Below are 21,331 nucleotides of genomic sequence, written 5' to 3'. Positions count from 1 at the left end.
TTGCCTTTTTCCCAGGGTCTCATCCCATGTTTTCATTCCACTCCAACAGGGATTGCTGTATCCACCTGAAACTTAATATGTGAGACTAGAGACCCGTCCTGAACATGTCTATATAATAATAATCTTTATTATGGACTCGAAAAAGTGGTCCACTCTCATACACATACACACTTAACATACAAGACAAAACCAAGTAGAGCCAAGTAGAGTAGAACAGCCAACCAAAATACAGTAATTTGTCACTGTTAGTTTAAAAGAAACTATTGTGCCAGTGCTTACGAAGCCTGGATGTGAGCGATATCCTATCATGGGGCAGGTTAAGGCCTTGATAATACTGTTATCAGATACAGTTAGGCCCATAAATATTTGGACATCGACACAGTTCTCTTTATTTTGGCTTTATACACCACTACAATGGATTTGAAATTAAACTAACAAGATGTGCTCTAACGGTACACTTTCAGCTTTAATTTGAGGGTATTTACATCCAAATCAAGTGAACGGTGTAGGAATTACAACACTTTCTACATGTGCCTCCCACTTTTTAGGGGACCAAAAGTAATTGGACAAGCAAAACAATCATAAATCAAACTTTCATTGTTTAATACGTGGTTGGAAATCCTTTGCAGACAATTCCAGCCTGAAGTCTGGAAGGCATAGACATCACCAGACACTGGGTTTCATCCCTGGTGATGCTTTGTCAGGCCTCTACTGACACGGTCTTCAGTTCCTGCTTGTTCTTGGGGCATTTTCCCTTCAGTTTGGTCTTCAACAAGTGAAATGCATGCTCAATCAGATTCAGGTCAGGTGATTGACTGATAACATTCCATATTTGCCTAAAAAACTCTTTGGTTGCTTTTGCAGTTTGCTTTGGGTCATTGTCCATCTGCACTGTGAAGCGTGGTCCAATGAGTTCTGAAGCATTTGGCTGAATATGAGCAGATAATATTGCTGGAAACACTTCAGAATTCATCCTGCTGCTTTTGTCAGCAGTTACATCATCAATAAACACAAGGGAACCAGTTCCATTGGCAGCCATACATGTCCACACCATGACACTACCACCACCATGCTTCACTGATGAGGTGGTATGTTGTGGATCATGAGCAGTTCCTTTCCTTCTCCACACTCTTCTCTTCCCATCACTGTGGTACAAGTTGATCTTGGTCTCATCTGTCCAGAGGATGTTCTTCCAGAATTGTAACAGCTTTTTTAGGTGTTGTTTGGCAAATTCCAATCTTGTCTTCCTGTTTTTGAGGCTCACCAATGGTTTCCATCTTGTGGTGAACCCTCTGTATTCACTCTGGTGAAGTCTTCTTTTGATTGTTGACTTTGAAATACACACACCTACCTCCTGGAGAGTGTTTTTGATCTGGCCAACTGTTGTGAAGAGGTTTTTATTCACCAGGGAAATAATTATTCTGTCGTCCACCACAGTGGTTTTCTGTGGTCTTCCAGGTCTTTTGGTGTTGCTGAGCTCACCGGTGCATTCTTTCTTTTTAAGAATGTTCCAAACAGTTGATTTGGCCACACCTAATATTTTTGCTATTTCTCTGATGGGTTTGTTTTGATTTTTCAGCCTAATGATGGCTTGCTTCACTGACAGTGACAGCTCCTTGGATCTCATATAGAAAGTTCAGCATCAGATTCAAAATGCAAATGTCACTCCTGGAATCAACTCCAGAATTTTGACCTGTGTCATTGAAGATGAAATAATGAGGGAATAGCCCACAACTGTCCATGAAATAGCTTTTCAGTCAATTGTCCAATTACTTTTGGTCCCCTAAAAAGTGGGAGGCACATATAGAAAGTGTTGTAATTCCTACACCGTTCACTTGATTTGGATGTAAATACCCTCAAATTAAAGCTGAAAGTGTACCGTTAGAGCACATCTTGTTAGTTTCATTTCAAATCCATTGTAGTGGTGTATAGAGCCAAAATAAAGAGAACTGTGTCGATGTCCAAATATTTATGGGCGTAACTAAGTCCAAACGACACATGAAATTGAACATCAGAGGCCCGTTCCACAAAAGTAGGATAAGGGATTAAGCCGGGCTATGTTGCTTATCCTGGCTTAATTTATCCGTGATCCAGTTCCTCAAAAGCAGGATAGGGGAAAGCAGGATATGTTATGACATAAGTTACCATGGAGATTTATCCTGAGGCCTTAGCCTGGTCTGGAGCAGGCTAAGTTCCAGGATTTATTAAATCTCATCCCTCATCACAGCAGCAGTCACCACAAATGGAAACTAGTAGTTATTCCACTGTCCACTACACTATGTTTTCACATTCAACTATACCCATGGTCATTATCTAAACATTTGTAATCATTGATTACAATAATTCAAAAATAATTATTAATAATTTTATATTTATACACACGATAGGAATTTAAAAACACATCAAAGGGTAACACGATGCTGCTTTATTGAATAAGGATAAATCAAAGCAAGCAAATCAGCTCCTTTCAAAACTGAACTCTGTCTCTGCAAAGACATAAAGCACCAATTCAAAGCATATTATAGAACATAAGAATATTATAGAACATAAGAATATTATAGAACATAAGAATGAATGCACATTAAAAGGTCTGTATATAATACACACACGCACACCACACACACACACACTCGCATACGCACGCGCGCTCACACGCTACACAAGCTCGCTCGCACGCACACACGCACGCTCGCACACAGACACACATGCTCGCTCGCACACACGCACGCCGCACACAGACAGACGCTCGCATAAACACGCGCTCACACGCACAAAGTGTATTTTACAATCTAAAGGAAGTGACATTTACACATTTTCACTCACAATTTCAACTCATTATCAAAGTACAACTATGTTATCGGAGATGTTAAATAACTTTTTGGATCGTAAATGTGACGGTTTCGGCAGAGGAATTGACGTGTATTTCCGCACTTCTTACGCATTGAGGCGATCGCTTTTTCTCGTTGGTTTATTATCGGTTTCATTTCTTTTTGATTTGGTCTTTCACATCCTCCATGAGGATTTCAGCCTCTGAGGACGAAAAGAACGCCGCAGTTGTCATGGTGAATCTGAGAATCTGTGATCGACAGCGAGGTCTATTTGAGGAAGCTGTGTACACGCACTGATCCAGGATAAGTTTCACCTGGCTTGATGAATCCGTGTCCGATCATCCTGGCCCGGTCTTTGTGGAACCAACTGAGCCTGGACACGCTTGTTTTGGATTCGTTGAACCAGGCTCAATCATTCATCCTGGATATCTAAATCCTACTTTTGTGGAACGGGCCTCAGCTTACGCAACAATGCCAGACAAGTTGGTATATTAGACAATACAAATAACTGGCTGGCACTGTGCCACCTTGGAGCACGTAGCAACAACCTCATGGCGTCATTATAAGCCACCTTTAGCCTCTGCATACTTTTCACTCTGTAGGAAGACCACAGATGAGTTGTGTATATGGGGGTAACATAGGCCCTGAACAGAGCACATTTGACATCAACAGAACACATAGAAAGTTTTCTTAGCAGCATATTGGCCTGTGCATACATTTTACAGCACTGACGACAGATGTCACTGTCATCTCTGAGATCATCAGAAAAGACATGGCCAAGATATTTTAGTTCCTTTGTCATTTCTAAGGATCCATCAGAGAGATAAAAAGTAGGAAAGGACGATTTCCTGTCCTCCCTAGATCTCACTACCATGGCCTTACTTTTTTTAGCTTTATAGTTAATGTCAAATTCTCTGCCATACTGTGTACATATTCTTAACATTTGTTGTAATCCTGCAGTGTATGGACAGAGTACAACAAGGTCATCAGCATACATGAGATGGTTGATAACTTGGTTTCCCACAATACAACCTGTTTTACATTCATTCAATTGTTTTGACAAATCATCAATATAGACATTAAAAAGAAAAGGAGATAAAATGCCTCCTTGCCGGACCCCATTACTCACATGAAAAGGAGCAGAGACAGCATCATCCCATTTGACCTGAAATGTTTGCTGAGCATACCAGTATATGAGGACTCTAACAATATATTTGGGAACATTTCTCTCAAGCAATTTAACAAATAATTTGGCATGATTGATCCTATCAAATGCCTTAGAGGCGTCAATAAAACAAAGAAATACAGAGGAGTTTTGACTTTGGTACTTAGCAACTATCTCTTTCAATGCGATTTCTCTTGAACCCAAATTGATTGTCAGTAGTTAATACATACTTTTCTATCCTATTTAAAATGATCCTTTCCAGCACCTTAGACAGTATACTGGCAAGGGCAATAGACCTGTTATTGTCCATGCTGTTTAGCCTTCCAGCCTTCTCCTTAAGAACAGGGACCAGTAAGACAGACAGGATGGAATCAGGGACCCACCCAATTCCATGCACCAGGAGGCCAGTGAAGCACAGGGCTAACAATGGGGAGAGCCTGTAGCTGGCCTACTTGAGATGTTCTGCAGCAATACCATCTGTACCACATGCTTTGTTGTTGTCAAGCAACCTAATAACATCTGATACCTCACCAGGTCTTACTGTGACATGAGAGTCCAAATCCACAATATTAACAGCAGCCACGTTACTCTTAACACAGTTAAAGAGCTTGGAATAATGCTTGTGCCATAACTTTGCAATGTTATCTGAGCCACAGACACCTTCAATGTCATATGGTGAAGAAGTTTTATGATTATTCATCACTTTAATTGCATTCCAAAAGTCTACATGGTTATTATTTTGTAGCTTCCTGGCAAGCAAGTCAGCTCTGATAGTGTTCTCATTAGTCTTAATATGACAGAGAGCATATTTATATCTAGCATTAGTTTGTTTCTTATACTCAAACACATCACCCTGTCTGGGCCTTCCTGCATTAGACCAGAGTTTAAAGGCTTCCCTTGCTGCGGCATGATGTTCAGCCACATACTCGTTCCACCCAGGTTTGATGTTGAACACCTTCTTATGCCCACAGAGAGACCCAGCAGATGCATGTAGAGCCTTGATGATGTTATCATATAAGTCACAAAGGTCAACAGCATGTTGTGGATCAGTGCAGTTCATATTAAGACAAGTTATAGCATCTCTCAGCAAAACAACGTGATTTAATAAGCTATCCGTTAAGTCAGTATAACTATCAATGTTTTTCTTAGACAACTTAGCCCAATTTAATTTCTCAGAGAGTAAAACTATTATTAGGTAAAAAATACTTTGCTAGACAAAACCAGATTATTATCATTACAAAAATGTACCAGATGTTTTGTAAAATCCCCATTTACATAAACACAAGTTGAGTCATGGTCCTCAAAGGAATGAATAAAGGCTAGTCTGTTCAAAAATTAATCCTCATTGTCATAGGATTCATAAGGGGTATATATACTTAAGATACAAATTTTCTTACCATTAAAATGTATGTCTATCCCTATAGCCCTGTCAACATTTAGTCTTATCACTTTCACCATAGGATCATATTTGCAATTCCAGAGAATGGCTACTCCACCAGATATTCTACCTTTAATTAATTTTGTACTGAGGTCAGTAGTAGATTCTCCTGCACCATGAAAATCTTTGTGTATTGTATTTAGCTTATCTAAATCCTGTTTGGCAAGCCACGTCTCTTGGAGACACATAATATCACACTCATTCAACAAGGTATCAACAACATAGCGTCTAGATATATCTGTGGCAGTATGTCCCACACGTAACCCACGTGTATTGTATGATACAACCCGCATTATGTTCTCCAATCGGGATATGGTTTGTGCGCAGCAGCCACATAATCAGTCGCTCGTTGGCTGGCAAGCAGCTGACTGGGGCTCCCTATCACACACCACAGGCTGTATTGCAGGTAACTGGGGGCATGGTTTACCTTCCAGTCCAGCAGTTCCAAAACCAGGACTCACGGCACGGCTCAAAATAACATCTAACAAAAGAGCCTGCCGGCCACAGGTGCGGATCATACATCTCTGCTACATTGTTACATTCAGCAGTGACACAGAAAGAGCTGAATCTACTTACAGATGTTTCAATCTTACGACAGATCACCTCCCATCTCAGTTTGTCTTTCAAATAGATAGTGTCGACATCCAAGTTAAGATCAAACTTTTGAGGCAAAGACACATCGTTTTTATGTTACTGGCCGTGCCCGTTCCAATGATTCCCGTCTTCTTTCTCTCTGATTTCGCTGGCGATTTACCCCGATGAAGTCTGTGCTGTCACAATCCACACTCTCACTCATTCCTTTAAGTTTCTGTTGTTTCCCTGCTACTCCGTGTCTTTGCTCTCTCTCTGCAGGAGGCGTGGTTGACCCACTTCCCAGGGGACGCTGGTGATCACTGCACCTGCGCGATTCCACCCAGCTGCTCCTGATCACCAATCAGGAGTGCTCTTTTTTTTTTTTTTTTTTTATTATTTTACATAATTATGAACAGAACAGACACGAAAAAAAACAAAAACAACAACAAAAAAAAAAGAATAGAGCAGGCAGGTAGATAGGCAGTTCAATAAATAACATATATTTGGACGTGAGGAGCGATTCATTATTAAGGCAAAGTGTATGGCCTTAATGTAAAACATCAAAACAAAACAATTGAGAGTATCTCTACATGGTTTAGCTGTTCTCTCTAGACATATATTTACCAAAACTGTCCCACTGTTCATTTATCATATCATTTTCACTGTTTAATCTCCCCAACATTTTTTCACATGCAGCAATTTCGATCATCTGAGTTCTCCACATATTCAGTGTGGGAGCTTGAGGTTCCTTCCAACACCGCAAAATTGTCCGTGCACAAGTCATTAGGCCAGTTTTTAAAATTCCAAAAAGATCTTCGAACATTCCCATCATGCATGTACAAATGTACCACTTTTTTCCCCACACTTCCAGCATAGATCATTGTTAACAAACCCATTCTATTTAGTCTCGATGGGGTAAAATAATATCTGTGAATTATTTTATACTGAATAAATTTGCCTCTTGCTTCTCTTACATATTTTTCAGTGTTGGAAAGAATCCCCTCCCATGTTTCTTCATCCAAAGTACAAGACAAATCCTTCTCCCATATGTGCTTGAGATTACTACAGCCATTACTGCCTGTCCAAGGACACATATCATACCATTTTGATGCTTTATGATGCATTTTAGGTAACTGTACATAACATTCAACTGGACCCTTTCCCTGACCAGTGGGAACAACCTCCTTAATACAGTGTCTGATTTGTAAATATTTCCAAAAGTGGCCTCCGCCCTCTAAAGGAAATGTTTCCTTAAATCTGGTATATGAAACAAAATTACCATTTTCAAATAAATCATCTATAATTCTAATACCTTTTCTTAACCACTGAGCCCAGTAAACAGTCTGTCTATCTATCCTTATTTTTGGATTATACCATATGGGTGCATATCTTTGAGTATACTGACAAATTTTACATCTCTTATGCACCTCTTTCCATTCAATTTTCGAATGTTCTAGAATGGGGTTGATCATTTTGTTCTTCTCATGTTTGACTACTTGTGCAAGTACCTCAATGGGTTTAAAGGGGGAAGTGAGCTCCCGCTCAATCAGGACCCAGTCCAGACCAGCATCAATTTCATTTCGTGTTTTGCAAGCTTGGACATCTCAAAGGCCACACTATAATATTCTATATTCGGTAATGACAGACCCCCTCTCTTCTTAGATTCACATAATTTATCTATACGAATTCGAGGTTTTTTCCCATCCCAAAGAAATAGTTTTATCATTTTGTCATATCTCATTAATTGTTGTTTTGGAATGCATGTGGGTATCATCCCAGTTAGGTAATTTATTTGTGGTGCTACAACCATTTTTATTGTATTTCTTTACCCCATAAAGTCATACGTAGTTTACTCCAGTTGTCCAAATTAACTTGAATTTTATCCAATAGTTTTTCCATGTTAGTTGTCATAATTTCCCGTATGTCTTGATCTAAATCTATACCCAAATATTTCATCCCTTTTGGTAACCAATTGAAATTAAAGGTAGATAGCTGACTGCATGAGCATGTTTGAGATACTGGCATAGCTTCTGATTTGTGCCAATTGATACAATAACCAGAGACTTTAGAATATGTTTCGATAATTTCTAGTAAGACTGACACAGAACTGGTCAGATCTCAACTCAATACCAGAATTTCATCAGCATAAAGAAATAATTTGTGTTCCCTGCCTCCTCCAATTACTCCCTTAATTCTTGACTCTGCTCTAATCAATGCAGCTAATGGTTCTAAGAAAATTGTGAACAATAATGGGCTCAAGCTGCACCCCTGTCTCGTTGACCTGGTAATACTGAAAAACTGAGATATTATTCCGTTGGTAAAGACAGCAGCTTTAGGGTTTGAGTATAAGACTCTTATCCATCTGCAAAAACTATCCCCAAACCCAAATTTTGAGAGAGTAATAAATAAAAAAGACCATTCCACCCTATCAAAAGCTTTCTGCGCATCCAGTGATATGGCTGAAACAGGCTGGGGGTTTGTTCTATTCATCCAAATTAAGTGTAATAATCTCCTCATATTATCAGCTGATGATCTATATTTTATAAAACCCACTTGATCTTTGTGAATAATCTTAGGTAAGACCTGACCTAATCGTAATTCTAGTGTCTTGGATAATATTTTGCTGTCAACATTTATTAGGCTTATGGGTCTATAGTTAGCTGGGTCTGTTGAATCCTTATCTTTTTTTGGTATTAATGATAATGATGATATAATGGCCTCATTCTGGGAGTGAACCATATGGAAAGGCCTCTTGAAAAACCTCTGTAAGAAATGGACAAAGAATATCAACATATTTCTTATAGTACTCCACCGGGAAGCCATCCACACCAGGTGATTTCCTGGTTTTCATACCCTTAATTGCAGTTCTAACTTCAGCTTCTGTTATGGGAGTATCCAAACTATCCTTTTCCCCTAAGGAAAGCTGTGGTAACTCCACCTTTTGGAAGAAGGAGTTCAGGTCTTCGTCATTAGCCGAACATGTGGACGTGTACAAATCTTCATAAAAATGTTTGAAAACTTCATTAATTTTGTCAGCTGATGTAAATAGCTTATCATCTTTTCTAATTGCTGTAATGGTATTATTTGAATCCAAACGTTTTAGTTGTCTTGCCAATAATCGTCCAGTCTTTTCACCATTTTCATAAAAATGTGTTTTGAGCCTAAATAGTGAATACTCCGCTTTTTTATAATATATTTCATGTAGCTCAAATTTTAGTCGACAGATTTTCCTGAAACCTTCTTCATCATATTGTTCAGCTAGCCGCTTATCTAATTGACCTATTTCCTCTTCTAATTGTTGTACTTTTTTCTTATTGTCCCTTTTCTTCCATGAGCTATAAGCTATACATTTCCCTCTAATAAATGCCTTAAGTGCATCCCAAACAGGGGCTAATCTTTCAGTTGTTCCCTTGTTAATTTCTAAAAATACCTTAATATCCCCACCAAGTTTTGCCGCAAATTGTTCATCTTGTAGTAGACATGTATTTAATCTCCATCTTCCAACTTTACCTTTATCAGAACGCAAATCTATATGTAATTCAACAGGTGCATGGTCTGTTATTGCTATAACTCCTATATTGCAGTCTATCACCAAATCAACAAGTGAGCTATTTATCAAAAAAAATCTATTTGTGAGTAAGATCTGTGAGAATGAGAATAAAATGTGTATTCCCGTTCTTTCTGATTCACAAGTCTCCAGATATCTATCAAGCCCAGTTCTTCCCGTAGAGTATCCAGCGCTGCTCTGTCTCTGGGGGATGTACCTACTCTGAATTTTCTGCGATCTATTGTTTGATTAAAATCTCCCCCCAAGATAATCTGGCCATCTACATTTCCTAATATTTTATTGACCTCTTTAAAAAAAGATGTGTTTTCTTTGTTTGGAGCATATACATTGCAAAGTACCACTTTAACTCCATTAATAAGTGCTTCCACAACTAAAATTCGTCCATGAGAGTCTTTAAATTGATTCGACACAACAAAATTCAACTTTTTGTTGACAAGGATAACAACCCCACAGCTCTTGCTTGATACTGAATTATGAAAAACTTGGCCAACCCAGTCCCGTTTCATTTTTATAGCTTCATCTTGGTCTCTAAAGTGTATCTCCTGAATATATGCAATATCTGTGCCTTTAGATTTAAGATAGGTGAGTATTCTTTTACGTTTAATTGGTGAACCGCAGCCGTTAATATTCCATGTTACTATGTTGATATGTCCACTACCCATTGCCCCCAAAGAGTATATACACCTGCCTTCTTTTGCCCTCATCCACAAATCTACCCCTCACTTCTTCAATACACATTAATGCCTTTCTCCTGCCATCATGAAAATAATAACAAAAACACCTCCAATACAAAATACAAAATAACAATAACTCAAAAAACACTGTCTTTAAAGAGAACATGACAGTATACTAAGCCTTAGGCCTGATGTGATTCCGGTCTGTGTAGGTCCTGTAGACGGTTCCTCCTCCTTCTTACGTCAACCGTCTGGTTGCAGCAGCGCCCTGAGAATCCGTGTCCCCGCCATATCTTCAAAATAAAGTTCCACTCTCCCATATGTTCATATCACACAGTCATTCGTTCTCCGCGTTTTGAATATTTTCCCGAACAAAGGTCTCAGTCTTCTTCGGGTCGGTCAAACTCAGTCTCTCCCCCTTCCATGTAAACCTCAGGATTGCCGGGTGTGCCAGAGTGTGTTTCACCTGCTGATCCCACAGAGCCTTCATTATTGGGGAGAACTGTCATATTTTCTTTGGTCATATCCTCGTAGATGGAGAGTGTGCAGTCCTCCCATCGTATTCCTCTCTCTTTTTTCGCAGCCTTTCTGGCGGGCCGTGTAATGTAGAAATTTCACCAGTATCACCCGTGGTGGATTATTATTACCTGGCCGTGGCCCCCCACTTCTGTGGCTCCTCTCGATCTCATACTCATCCCCCTGTAGTCCCAATCCTTCATTCAGTATCTTCTTTACGTATTCATTCATTGTATTCCCTGTTTCTTTTCCTTCTTTCAGTCCAATCAGCCTAATGTTTTTGCGTCTCCCTCGATTTTCCTGATCATCGACACAACTCCATAGTTGTTCCACTTTCTGACTTAGCACTTTGTTATCATTAGCCATGCTGGCTGTGCTATCTTCCATGTCACCGATGCGATTTTCCGCCTCTTCGAGACGAGTTTGCAAAGCACTTACATTATTTTTGAGCTCTGTTGTGTCTGACTTGATTGTCAATACATCGCTCGCCACTTTATTCAGAGTTGCGTTCACCTTTGCAATTTCCGCGAGGATATCCCCTGTGCCGTTTCTCTGGTTAGCTTCTCCACTGGAGGGGCTAGCAGGGTTAGCTTCCATGGTAGCTGAGGTCTTCAAACGTGTTTGTACACTTCGTTTCCCCTGACTCATTGTGCCGCAGACCTTATAACTCAGTGTAACTTTGGGTTGTGCGGGAGAACCGACTGTTTACGATATTAACTATACTTTCACGTAGAGTTTACATAGTTTAATTGTTATTAATTGTTGGCGAAGGACGGGAGGATATCTACGGCGCTGCCATTCCCTAGGTCTTCCTCACGTGACTCAATCAGGAGTGCTCTTAAGCCAGGCTCTGCCGTGACACCAGCGTCAGAGTGTAGTTTCGCTACCGCCGGTAACTACTGTGTTTACTAGCTCTAAGAAACGTTGACTCTAGCCGACACTTACCTTCGTGTCCTCTCAGGTCTCCCCGTCTCCTGCCGGCTGCCATTGACACGGAGTTCCCACGTCTACTCACCTGGTACTCCTTCGTCTTCCGCCTGCTTCCTCCTCGTCGCCTCCTCGTTCCACAGCAGCCGCTGTTTGCCCACGGACCTTCCCGTCCTCCGTGTGCTCCCGCCGCCGTCGTCATCGTCTCGGCTGAGACGTTTTCTCCTTGCCGCTTCCCTCCGTGGAAGCACCATTCTCCGCTTCCTGTCTTCGTCTCCAGACTACAGACTGATATCAGAGTGAGTCCGTTCCATTGGAACGATACCACGAACTTTGATACCTGCCACGAAGGAACGGCTGTTCCTCCGACTTCCATCTGCAGACTGACTCACATACACATACATACTCACCGTATCTCCAGTTGTGATCTTCTTACCTTTTTATAATAAAACCCGTAAAACTCTCTTTGTGTCCTGTCTGCATACGAGTCCTTAGCTTAAGTACAGTTTCTCCTTCAATAGAAGAGAAACATAACATGTGCTGCACCGCAGGGTTTCCCGGTGCTGGCTTAACACGACCCGCTTTCTTCACTACCGTGGTCCAGGCAGGAGATTGTGTTTGCCCTGATGACCGGGCCGCCACAGTTGGAGTCAAAGATGTGGTCTCCTGCTGGACAGTTTGTGTTAGGGCTTTGGTCACCGTCTCCCTCTGGACAGTTGCGTCTGAAATCCGTTCGGCAGCCACGGGTTCCGTCGCTGGGGGGAGCGGCTGCTCCACAGCGGTCAATCGCCCATCAATGGTCGCCGTCACCTCCCGCAAACTTTCACAAACATTTGACTGGATTTCCAGGGTTCTCTTCATGCAACAGATCTCTTCGTTTAATTGTTCCATTCTGCCAAGCAGTGTTGAAACATCTATATGGTTGAATGAGACGGGTGGCAAATCGTCCAGAAAGTGTGACACAAATCTCGGGACATCCTCCCCACACTCATTCAGCACTCTCATGTATAGCTTAACATTATTACTGTCTTTCTGTTGGCCTTTGTAGGTGATACAACGCTGAGTCGTGTTAGGGCAGACCTCAAACAGAGCCTTCTTAGCGGCCTCAATCCGTTCTGAAGTGAAGCTACTTGTCACCAGCAGAACAATCTCGTCGTGGCTTAAAGTTCTCATTTTAACCACAAGAAAGTTCAATATTTCGGCTTCCACAATTATTTTACTGGCACTAGTTTTGTAAATCTCCGGTTTTAATCGAGAAAACGCTGAAGCAGCAGCACGCTGTGATTGTCCGTCCGCCACATCCGCCATCTTTCTTTCTTGTAAATGAGTAAGTCATTTATATAAAAATATTGTATTTCGAAAACAGAGCCCCCTGGTAACAGCAGACAGAATTCCATTTTACAGTTTTTCATGCTGCTCTAACAGGGATTGCTGTATCCACCTGAAACGTAATATGTGAGACTGGAGACCCTTCCTGAACATGTCTGTAAAAGATGACCTCCGTACAGGAAGTTGAACGCCCGAAACAGGAAGTAAAGTCCAACATTGTCCGATCTGCACGAAAATTGACATGTGCGACAAGTGAACTTCCCTGCTATTAACTAATAATTAACAAATTAATAATCCAAACGAAAGGACGGAGCAGCGTGAAAGGAGCGCCGTAAGTATCGGTATCGAATCTGTATCGCCAATACTGACTGGTATTGAATTGGTATCGGATCACTACCAAAATGTGTGTGTATACAGCAGCAATGCAGGGGTGGCCAGGGGGTGGGCGGAGACAAGAAGCATTTATCACTTATCTACTTTGAGCAGTAGATTTCACCTCTGAAACCCCAACCTGCTTACAATCTTGCTTTACTAGCACAATGTTGCCGTTGCCTCCATCCGTCTTGACCTAAAACACCACTGCATTGAGAAACACAGAGACTCATGTGGAGCTGCACAACTCAATTAGAATTGTGTTTGATAATGGTTTGAGTGTTTATATTTAAATGTTATACACCTTAGTATCTACCGACATCTTTTCTGTCTTGGCCGCAAAATCTTAAAAAACATTAAAATGGAAGAAAGAGGCGGTGTGGTCAGAGAGGTCAGTGCTTACCCCACACTTGCTGAGAGCAATGTACCACCACCGCTCCCTCACCGAGCGGAAACTACGACCTCCCACGCAGCTCAGCACCTCCTCGCTCCCATCTCCTTCCACCTGAGAGAGACGGAGACAGGTGGAGACAGAAGTATGTTATATAAACATGTTTTACCTCAGAGATGCACCAGTGCATCAGTGATATATCTAGTGCATCAGTGATATATCAGGATACAAACATATATCAAACCCACATATAGCCCGAAATTTTCAGACAGGAATAATGTGATAAACAAACATGTCACATTGCTTACTGAAAATAATATTTTTCTAAAAAGAAAAAAAGATATGACAGGAGAGACAGATCTTGACTGGGCTGCATCATTAACAGTGGTGAATGTGCATTAGCACAATGTTATGAAAACACATTACAGACCATTAGCTCTCACTCGCTGCTTTTTCCTCTTTACATGTGTCTCCTAAAAAAAGAATATTTAGAGGGAAATAAATAATGGGGTTGGGCGGTAAAGTGATAACATGATATGGTGTGGTACCTAAAAATAGCCACAATGTCACTTTCATTACAGTCATACAATCCAAAAAACAAACAAATCTGCTGCGCATCATGCATAAATTTGGGGCCTTGTTTAGTATTACATTTACTTTTAATTTACTTTACTTTTAATTTAATACCTGAATAAAGATTGTGTCCAACCTATTTGTTTGTGTGGCTGAGTTTTCAGTTTAACATTGTGTTTTTCCTGCTTGTTGATGTGGGAGATATTACATTTATTAGGAAGTAATATATGATTAAATTGAGAAGAAGGCACTGGTATGAGATTTGAATGACAACTACAAATAAGGTTATGGATGTGACGTCATCATGTGACAAAAAAGATGACAAGCCACAATCAACATCCAGTTAACAAAGTCCATTAAAAGATATTCAAGTCAAGTCAAGTTTATTTATAAAGCACATTTAAAAACAACCTCAGTTGAACCAAAGTGCTGCACAGTTATTTGAATACAATATAATCACACACAATATAATAATAAATAAAAACAATAAAGGAATAGTGAGAGCTCAGTTTAAAACAAAAACTAAAATTAGAATTAAAAACAAATAAAAGTACAAATAAAATAAATAAAGTAGGAAACCCAAGGATTCTCGCCTAGCTGGGACTGAACGCCAGGGAAAAGTGATATGTTTTTAGTAGTGTTTTAAAGTGCTCAACAGACTGTGCAGCTCTAACCTGGAAAGGTAGGCTGTTCCACAGCTTGGGGGCCGCCACTGAGAAGGCTCTGTCCCCACGAGTAGAGAGTCTGGACCGAGGTACTGCCAGAAGCAGCTGGTTTGTTGACCTAAGTGCTCTGGAGGTACTGTGAGGCTGTACGAGCTCTGATAAGTAAGATGGTACCAGACCATTTAAACACTTAAAAATAATTAATAAAACCTTGAACTGGATCCTAAAATTGACAGGCAGCCAGTGCAAAGATGCAAGGACAGGACTGATATGATCACGCCGTTTCTTTCCAGTCAACAGGCGGTGGCTGCGTTTTGAACCACCTGTAAACAGCGCAGTGCTGACTGGTCGAGACCAACAAACAAAGAATTGCAGTGAATGACTTTCTCGAGATCATTCCTGGGGAGATAAGCCTTTACTTTTTCTAATAATCTTAGCTGGAAGAAGCTTGTTTTCACAATGGAGCTTATCTGCTTCCTGAACCTAAAGTCATTGTCCAAAATAACACAAAGGTTCTTTGCAGATGGGTGACAGTAATGGCGCTTTTCCACCGGCCCAACTCTCAACGGCACTGCGCTACACGACACGGTTTAGCGAGTGTTTCCACTAGCGTAGAATGTGGAACCAGGTACTATTTTTAGTACCTGCCCTGCCGAGGTTCAACTTCAAGTCAGTGGCACAGGTACTATGCGCTGATTAGTCAAAACTGCCGGCCACTGATTGGCCAGAAGTGTTGTCACTGGGTGCGTCATGAGCGCGACACAGGATGCAGGAATCAAATCCACAATTATTAAAAGAAATAGTAGCGCGCAAATACTTCGACATAGCGACTCTGCATAAGAACATTCCATGGTCCAACGACGAGGTCCAGACTGTTCTGTGTTTAGTCAGAGACGACAACATACAGAGCGAGCTGGACGGAGCCACCCGTAACGAGCAGGTCTTACCAGAACTCCGCACACGCCAACGGTAAGTGTTTTTTTTCAGCCTCAGAGCAACGTTTAACTACTGCTGAGAATAAACTCACTTAAACAAGACATTATAAAAGTAACATCATGTGTGTCGGTAATCTCTGTGAACGTAGTTGGCTAGCTAGTTAGCAATGTCGCTATTAGGTGCTCAACCTACAACAAAACATTACGTAAACCTGTAAAAGAAACCAGATTTGTACAAGTCATGAATTAGACTTACTACCGTGTAAAGTTATGTTTTTACGTGTTAAAACAGACTAGACCAGAATATACAGTATGGGTTCGATATTTACATTATAGACAGAGAATGAGCATCGGATATTATATGTCTATATTGCACTTTTGTAAAAAGACAGTATATTGCACATGGGATGAGGAGCGTGGTTATATGTTGTTATATGTTATTCCTCCCTGCAGCTAAAGGATAATAATAAGGATAAAGCTCCTTCTTTTAGGGTGTTTCAGTCTGTGGCTGAATGTATATATTGTCATGCGTGTAATTACAGCGTATGTGTACACTTCTTTTGTTCAAGAATCCCATTCCATATGTGAGGAGTGTTCATGCACCCCAGCAGAGCCATCAGATGCTTCGTCGTCGGGGGCACCAACTTCGCCACAGACCACAGCTCTGTGCAACTGGTAAGAAATAATAAACATGATTTACAGCATTTGTGTATTTCCTTAATGGTTTGATTAATAACCCCTTTCTTCTTCTCTATAGTGTTATGTAGGGAAGAGAAAAAGAAGCACACAGCTGTCCTAGCAGAGCTTCAGGTGGAAGATGTTCAGTAGCAGGAGTGGAACCGGACACAACGTGACCGCCACACCACGAGAGTGCTGAGTTCAACCACGCATTCCTTTGAGTGATTGGGCAGCTTGTCCAGGCAATAGATGGCAGGAGCATGTGACCTATTTCCTCCCTCCTGTCCTAGGACTCCACCACCTATGTACAGTTTATTTGTGACCCGCCACGGACCAAGCGGGAACAAGTCGGCCGATCGCAAAACGAGAAAAACAGGAAAACGTTTTGGTTTTTTTTCAAAATTAGGGATTTCCGTTTTTTTCAAAATTACACAAGTTGAAGTTTTGAAGAAGCCACTACCTGCTTCAAATCACAGTATTGTGGGTCTTAAAACCATAAACTTTGTGTTTGAATTAAGGTTGTTTTATCGCTGTGAATCAGCTGACGATCATACACATGGCTAATTAATATGCAGCTCTCACTCAGAGAGAGCGAGGGGAGGGGAGAGATAGGCCTGGAACTTTCCAGCTATGTGTGCAGTGTGTGTGTGTGTGTGTGCGAAATTAAAGCGTGATTATCATCAAAGCAGACATCATCAAAGCTTTGTTTGACAAAGGAAGACAAAGAGAACAGGACAATGAGTCAGCTGTGGCTGAGCAGCTTCTTCACGGACAGGGACAGAGAAAGCACAGAGACGGTGGACTGTTAGCATTTTAAGCTAGCGATCTTTATGCTAACGTGTTAGCAGACTTTATCGTCACAAAAACAACAAACAGATGGATTATTCCGCGGCTGAAAGAGAGCAGGACACACACGGTAGTTGTCTGAGATGATGACGTGACACCAGCACCGCGCTATCTCCTATCTAATTGGACTTTTGGAGGCGAACAGACGTAAAACTGAGACGAAAAGGAAGCACGCCCGGACCTCTTATCTGATTGGAGGCACTGAAGTCTGCCGGAATACCTTTCAGTTTCTTATGGGGTGAGTTTTCATTAACGTTGTTTATCTATGTTATGTTAGTGTTCATTCAAAGTCACATACAGACGCACATAGGGACGCTGTCTTTTAATAATCCACTGTGCGTTTCATAACGCCGTTTGGCTACATTGTTATTAGCTATGCTTGCTTAGCTCGCTAGCTCGGTACTGTATTATTACAATGAGAATGATGCGCACATCGAAACTTTTGTTCGGTCAGATGAGCGTATTATAAGCCGTAAGGGGAGCATGTCACGGCCCTCTTTGAGATTTTGTACACCCGCAGGTTCAGTTTGATAATTCAAATGCTTTGAGACGAAACTCCCGTGTTCGAAACATAACATTGCATTGAATGATGTGTGAATGCCACACCTTTGCATGCATGAATCACACATGTGATTAACACAATGTGTGATGAACGTGCTAATTACACGTGCAATTCATGCACATAAAGGTGTGGCATTAACACATCATTCAAGCAGTACTACTGATCAATCTATACTGATTCAGTGATAAAGTGCCTGTTAACAGGAACCATGATCTGAAACAAGTATTTTTTTTTTTTTTTCAGAATCCTGGGCATAAGGATTGGCATGTTAAGTTGCTGCCAACCCATGTGTCCAAGGCCTCAGTGTGGCGTCAATACATGAGGTCGGCTAAGGCTCTTGGTATGTGTATAAATTTATTTTTATACAATAGCCAAATGCATATACAGACTGCAATATGTAATGTGTAAAATGTGATTTTTTGGGGGGGAAAGTAAAATAATTATTTTCATTGTGGTTCTTGCTGTCAACAGGTAGTGGAACACAGCTCTCCTGAAAGTCGCCTCAATATTCCGCAGCTTGTTGGAACGGCAGATGGCAGAGTGATAGTAAAGACCATCGACTGGCAGACACATCTGAGTCCCTACTTTCTAAAGCTCCCACAGATCAAGAGTTATCAGCACTTTAGGTATTTATATTCAAAATTCTGCATTTTATGAATAAAAAAATCACAAATGGACATGATGGTGTTCCATGTGAACAGTGAGCCATGTTTTAAATATCCTGTTGTGTGCTTCTATTCTGTCACAGCTTTGATGCCAACAGACCAGGTGTGGTGCTTGCTCAAACTCACAGTGATGCAGAGCCTATCGAGTTTCAGCTACTGCGCAACCCAGGAGTTCTGCCCCCTGTTGACAGTATCTTTCCTGTCCTGGCCCCACCTAGGGCCAGGACAGGAAAGATACGTCTGCCTGTCCATGGTCAGTCTAGGTGGACTGACCATGGACAGGCAGACGTATCTTTTTGAAAAAATCAGGCCTTTCTGTTCTGATGAGGCAATAATACTTCACATGCCCAGCACCAAAGGTTACAGCACAGAAGAGTAAGCAGAAGAGGGTGCGTTTGTGATGTCACCATTTAGCCGCATATCAACTGTGATGGACAGAGTGGATACAGCCACATTGTGGGGGAGGAACTGGTATTGAAGATAATAATATAGTCCATGATCTGGAAAATATTGAACTCTCCTTCACACACTTAGATATATTTTATTTGATATTTGAAGTATGTATCTATCTTTCACCTTTCTTGTTTCTCATTTTTATTCAAGTGCTTTTTGTAATAGAAGAATTTCCCTCTGGGGATCAATAAAGTAAATTCTGATTCTTATCAGTCCACTGAAGTACTTACAGCAAATACTACATTGACATGAACTACATTCTTTCCTTTGTTTTCAAACTGCTACACTGTTTCTGTCCTGTGATTTGCTGTGTTGCACTTTAACTTTGGTTTGCTGTGTTTTTTTGTTTGAATAACAATGTGACTTATGTGATTACATCATGCGTATTTCTTTTATTTTTCTTTTAATTGTGGCAGCCTTTACAAACAAAACGTATACAGACAAAAGGAGACATCTCTGCAGAAAGTACAAACTTTTATTCATAATTCAGTGAAAAACAGTACAATAATAAAGCATTTTTCAAATTCATAACAAGTGACACATCAGGCCCTCACATACATCTCTGCCCTCCTCTACACCCTGTGCCACTGCCACCACAGGTTCAACCACTGTAGCTGCTGTGTGTGCATCTCATTCAGTGTCATAAGGCTCACCATGATTTTCACACAGGTTATGCAGAGCACAGCAGGTCACCACCATGGATTTCACCAGCTGGACATCACAGTCATTCCTTTTCAGGAGTGACAGAACCATCTGAAACACACAGGCAGCATGCTTACGTTAATACCAGAATACCAAAAATAGAGGTTGCTTTCAGTCATTACTACGCTGTACACTTGTACAGTACTATGTAGAAGTCTTAGGCCACCATTAGATTTGTTGCTTGAACAATGCTATAATGACAATAGAGGATCATTATTTCTATTTCACTTTACTGGAACACATTCAGAATATGTGTATGCAGTTTTTTGTTGTTTAAAAAAAACATCCTCTACAGGTGTCAAGTATTTAGTGTGATCTACCCTTACACTTGAACAATAACACAGCTCTGTTAATACTGGAGTGGAAGCTTAATTAATGTTACTGGTAAATCGCCAGGTTTATTCAAGACATGCTTGAGTATTACATACTCAAAAAAACAACAGAGTTTCTGCACAGTACTGTATATGAGCTAGTTAGCGATAGCAACTATATTTAGCTTACCCTCACTCGTCATCTCGTAACATCTCCTCTTCAGTTTCATGTTGTATGACTTCCCAAACTTTTCTGGACTCCTCCACAGTATTTCTTCTTGCCGCCTGTAGCTTTTTCTGGCGATATTCTGTTCTGCGTGTGAACAAATGCCACAGACCGAGCAACAGAACGACGTCCTCCATTGTTTATGTGAGTGTGTGTCTCGCGTATAAGACGTCACAGCAGTTTCGCGCAGCCGCGTTGTAGCCGTGTTGCGATAACCACGCCCACGTTGAGAAGGTACGTTCTCTGTAGTGGGAACACGACTAAACCGTGCCGTTTCGTGCCGTGTCGCTCAGTGCCATGTAGCGTAGAGCTAGTGGAAAAGCGCCATAAGGCTTCAGGGTGCCTATGGTACTGTCATAGCCATCTAAGAGATTTTGTTGCCCGAATAAAATCATGTCAGTTTTATTTTTGTTCATGGAGAGAAAGTTCACCTCCATCCAAGATTTAATGTCATTGAGGCAGTCTAATAAGATCTGGACAGAGGCTTGGTCATTTGTTTTTAAAGGCATATAGATTTGTACGTCATCTGCAAAGCAATGGAATGAGACATTGTACTTTCTAAATATGGATCCCAATGGCAACATATATCGAAAAGAGGAGGGGGCCCAAAATAGAGCCCTGCGTCACCCCACAGCTCAGGGGGGAAGTTACCAAAGTATACTGGCCCAGCTGGACAGAGAAGCTTCTATCAGAGAGATATGATTGAAACCACTTAAGAACAGTACCCTTAATGCCCACAGGAGGGTGAGACAACACCATTGTGGTCACATGGGTTTAAAAGAGTATTTAAAGTATTGAACAGGAACTGAGGTTTATGACTATTAACTGACACAAGATTGGAGAAAAACTGACTCTTAGCAGCTTTAACAGCTTTCTGATACTGCAATAGACTGTTATTTAAAATTTCCAAAGAAACATGTAGATGATCTTTCTT

The 21,331-nt window shown here is 40.9% G+C and overlaps 1 protein-coding gene across 1 annotated transcript in view; it reads right to left on the bottom strand.

Annotated features, from left to right (window-relative positions):
* Positions 1–21,331, bottom strand: part of tmem145 (transmembrane protein 145) — a gene marked incomplete at its 3' end in the record, with an annotated part of 222,919 nt that overhangs the window by 136,196 nt on the left and 65,392 nt on the right. The window contains exon 5 of the mRNA XM_083886994.1: positions 13,794–13,895. Within this exon, the coding sequence (XP_083743120.1) occupies positions 13,794–13,895 (102 nt within the window). The remainder of the gene's footprint in view (positions 1–13,793; positions 13,896–21,331) is intronic.

The sequence above is a fragment of the Microchirus variegatus genome, assembly GCF_963457635.1.
Source record: "Microchirus variegatus genome assembly, chromosome: 1".
Classification (NCBI taxonomy): Eukaryota; Metazoa; Chordata; class Actinopteri; order Pleuronectiformes; family Soleidae; genus Microchirus; species Microchirus variegatus.
This window is presented reverse-complemented; position numbering and strand designations above follow the sequence as displayed.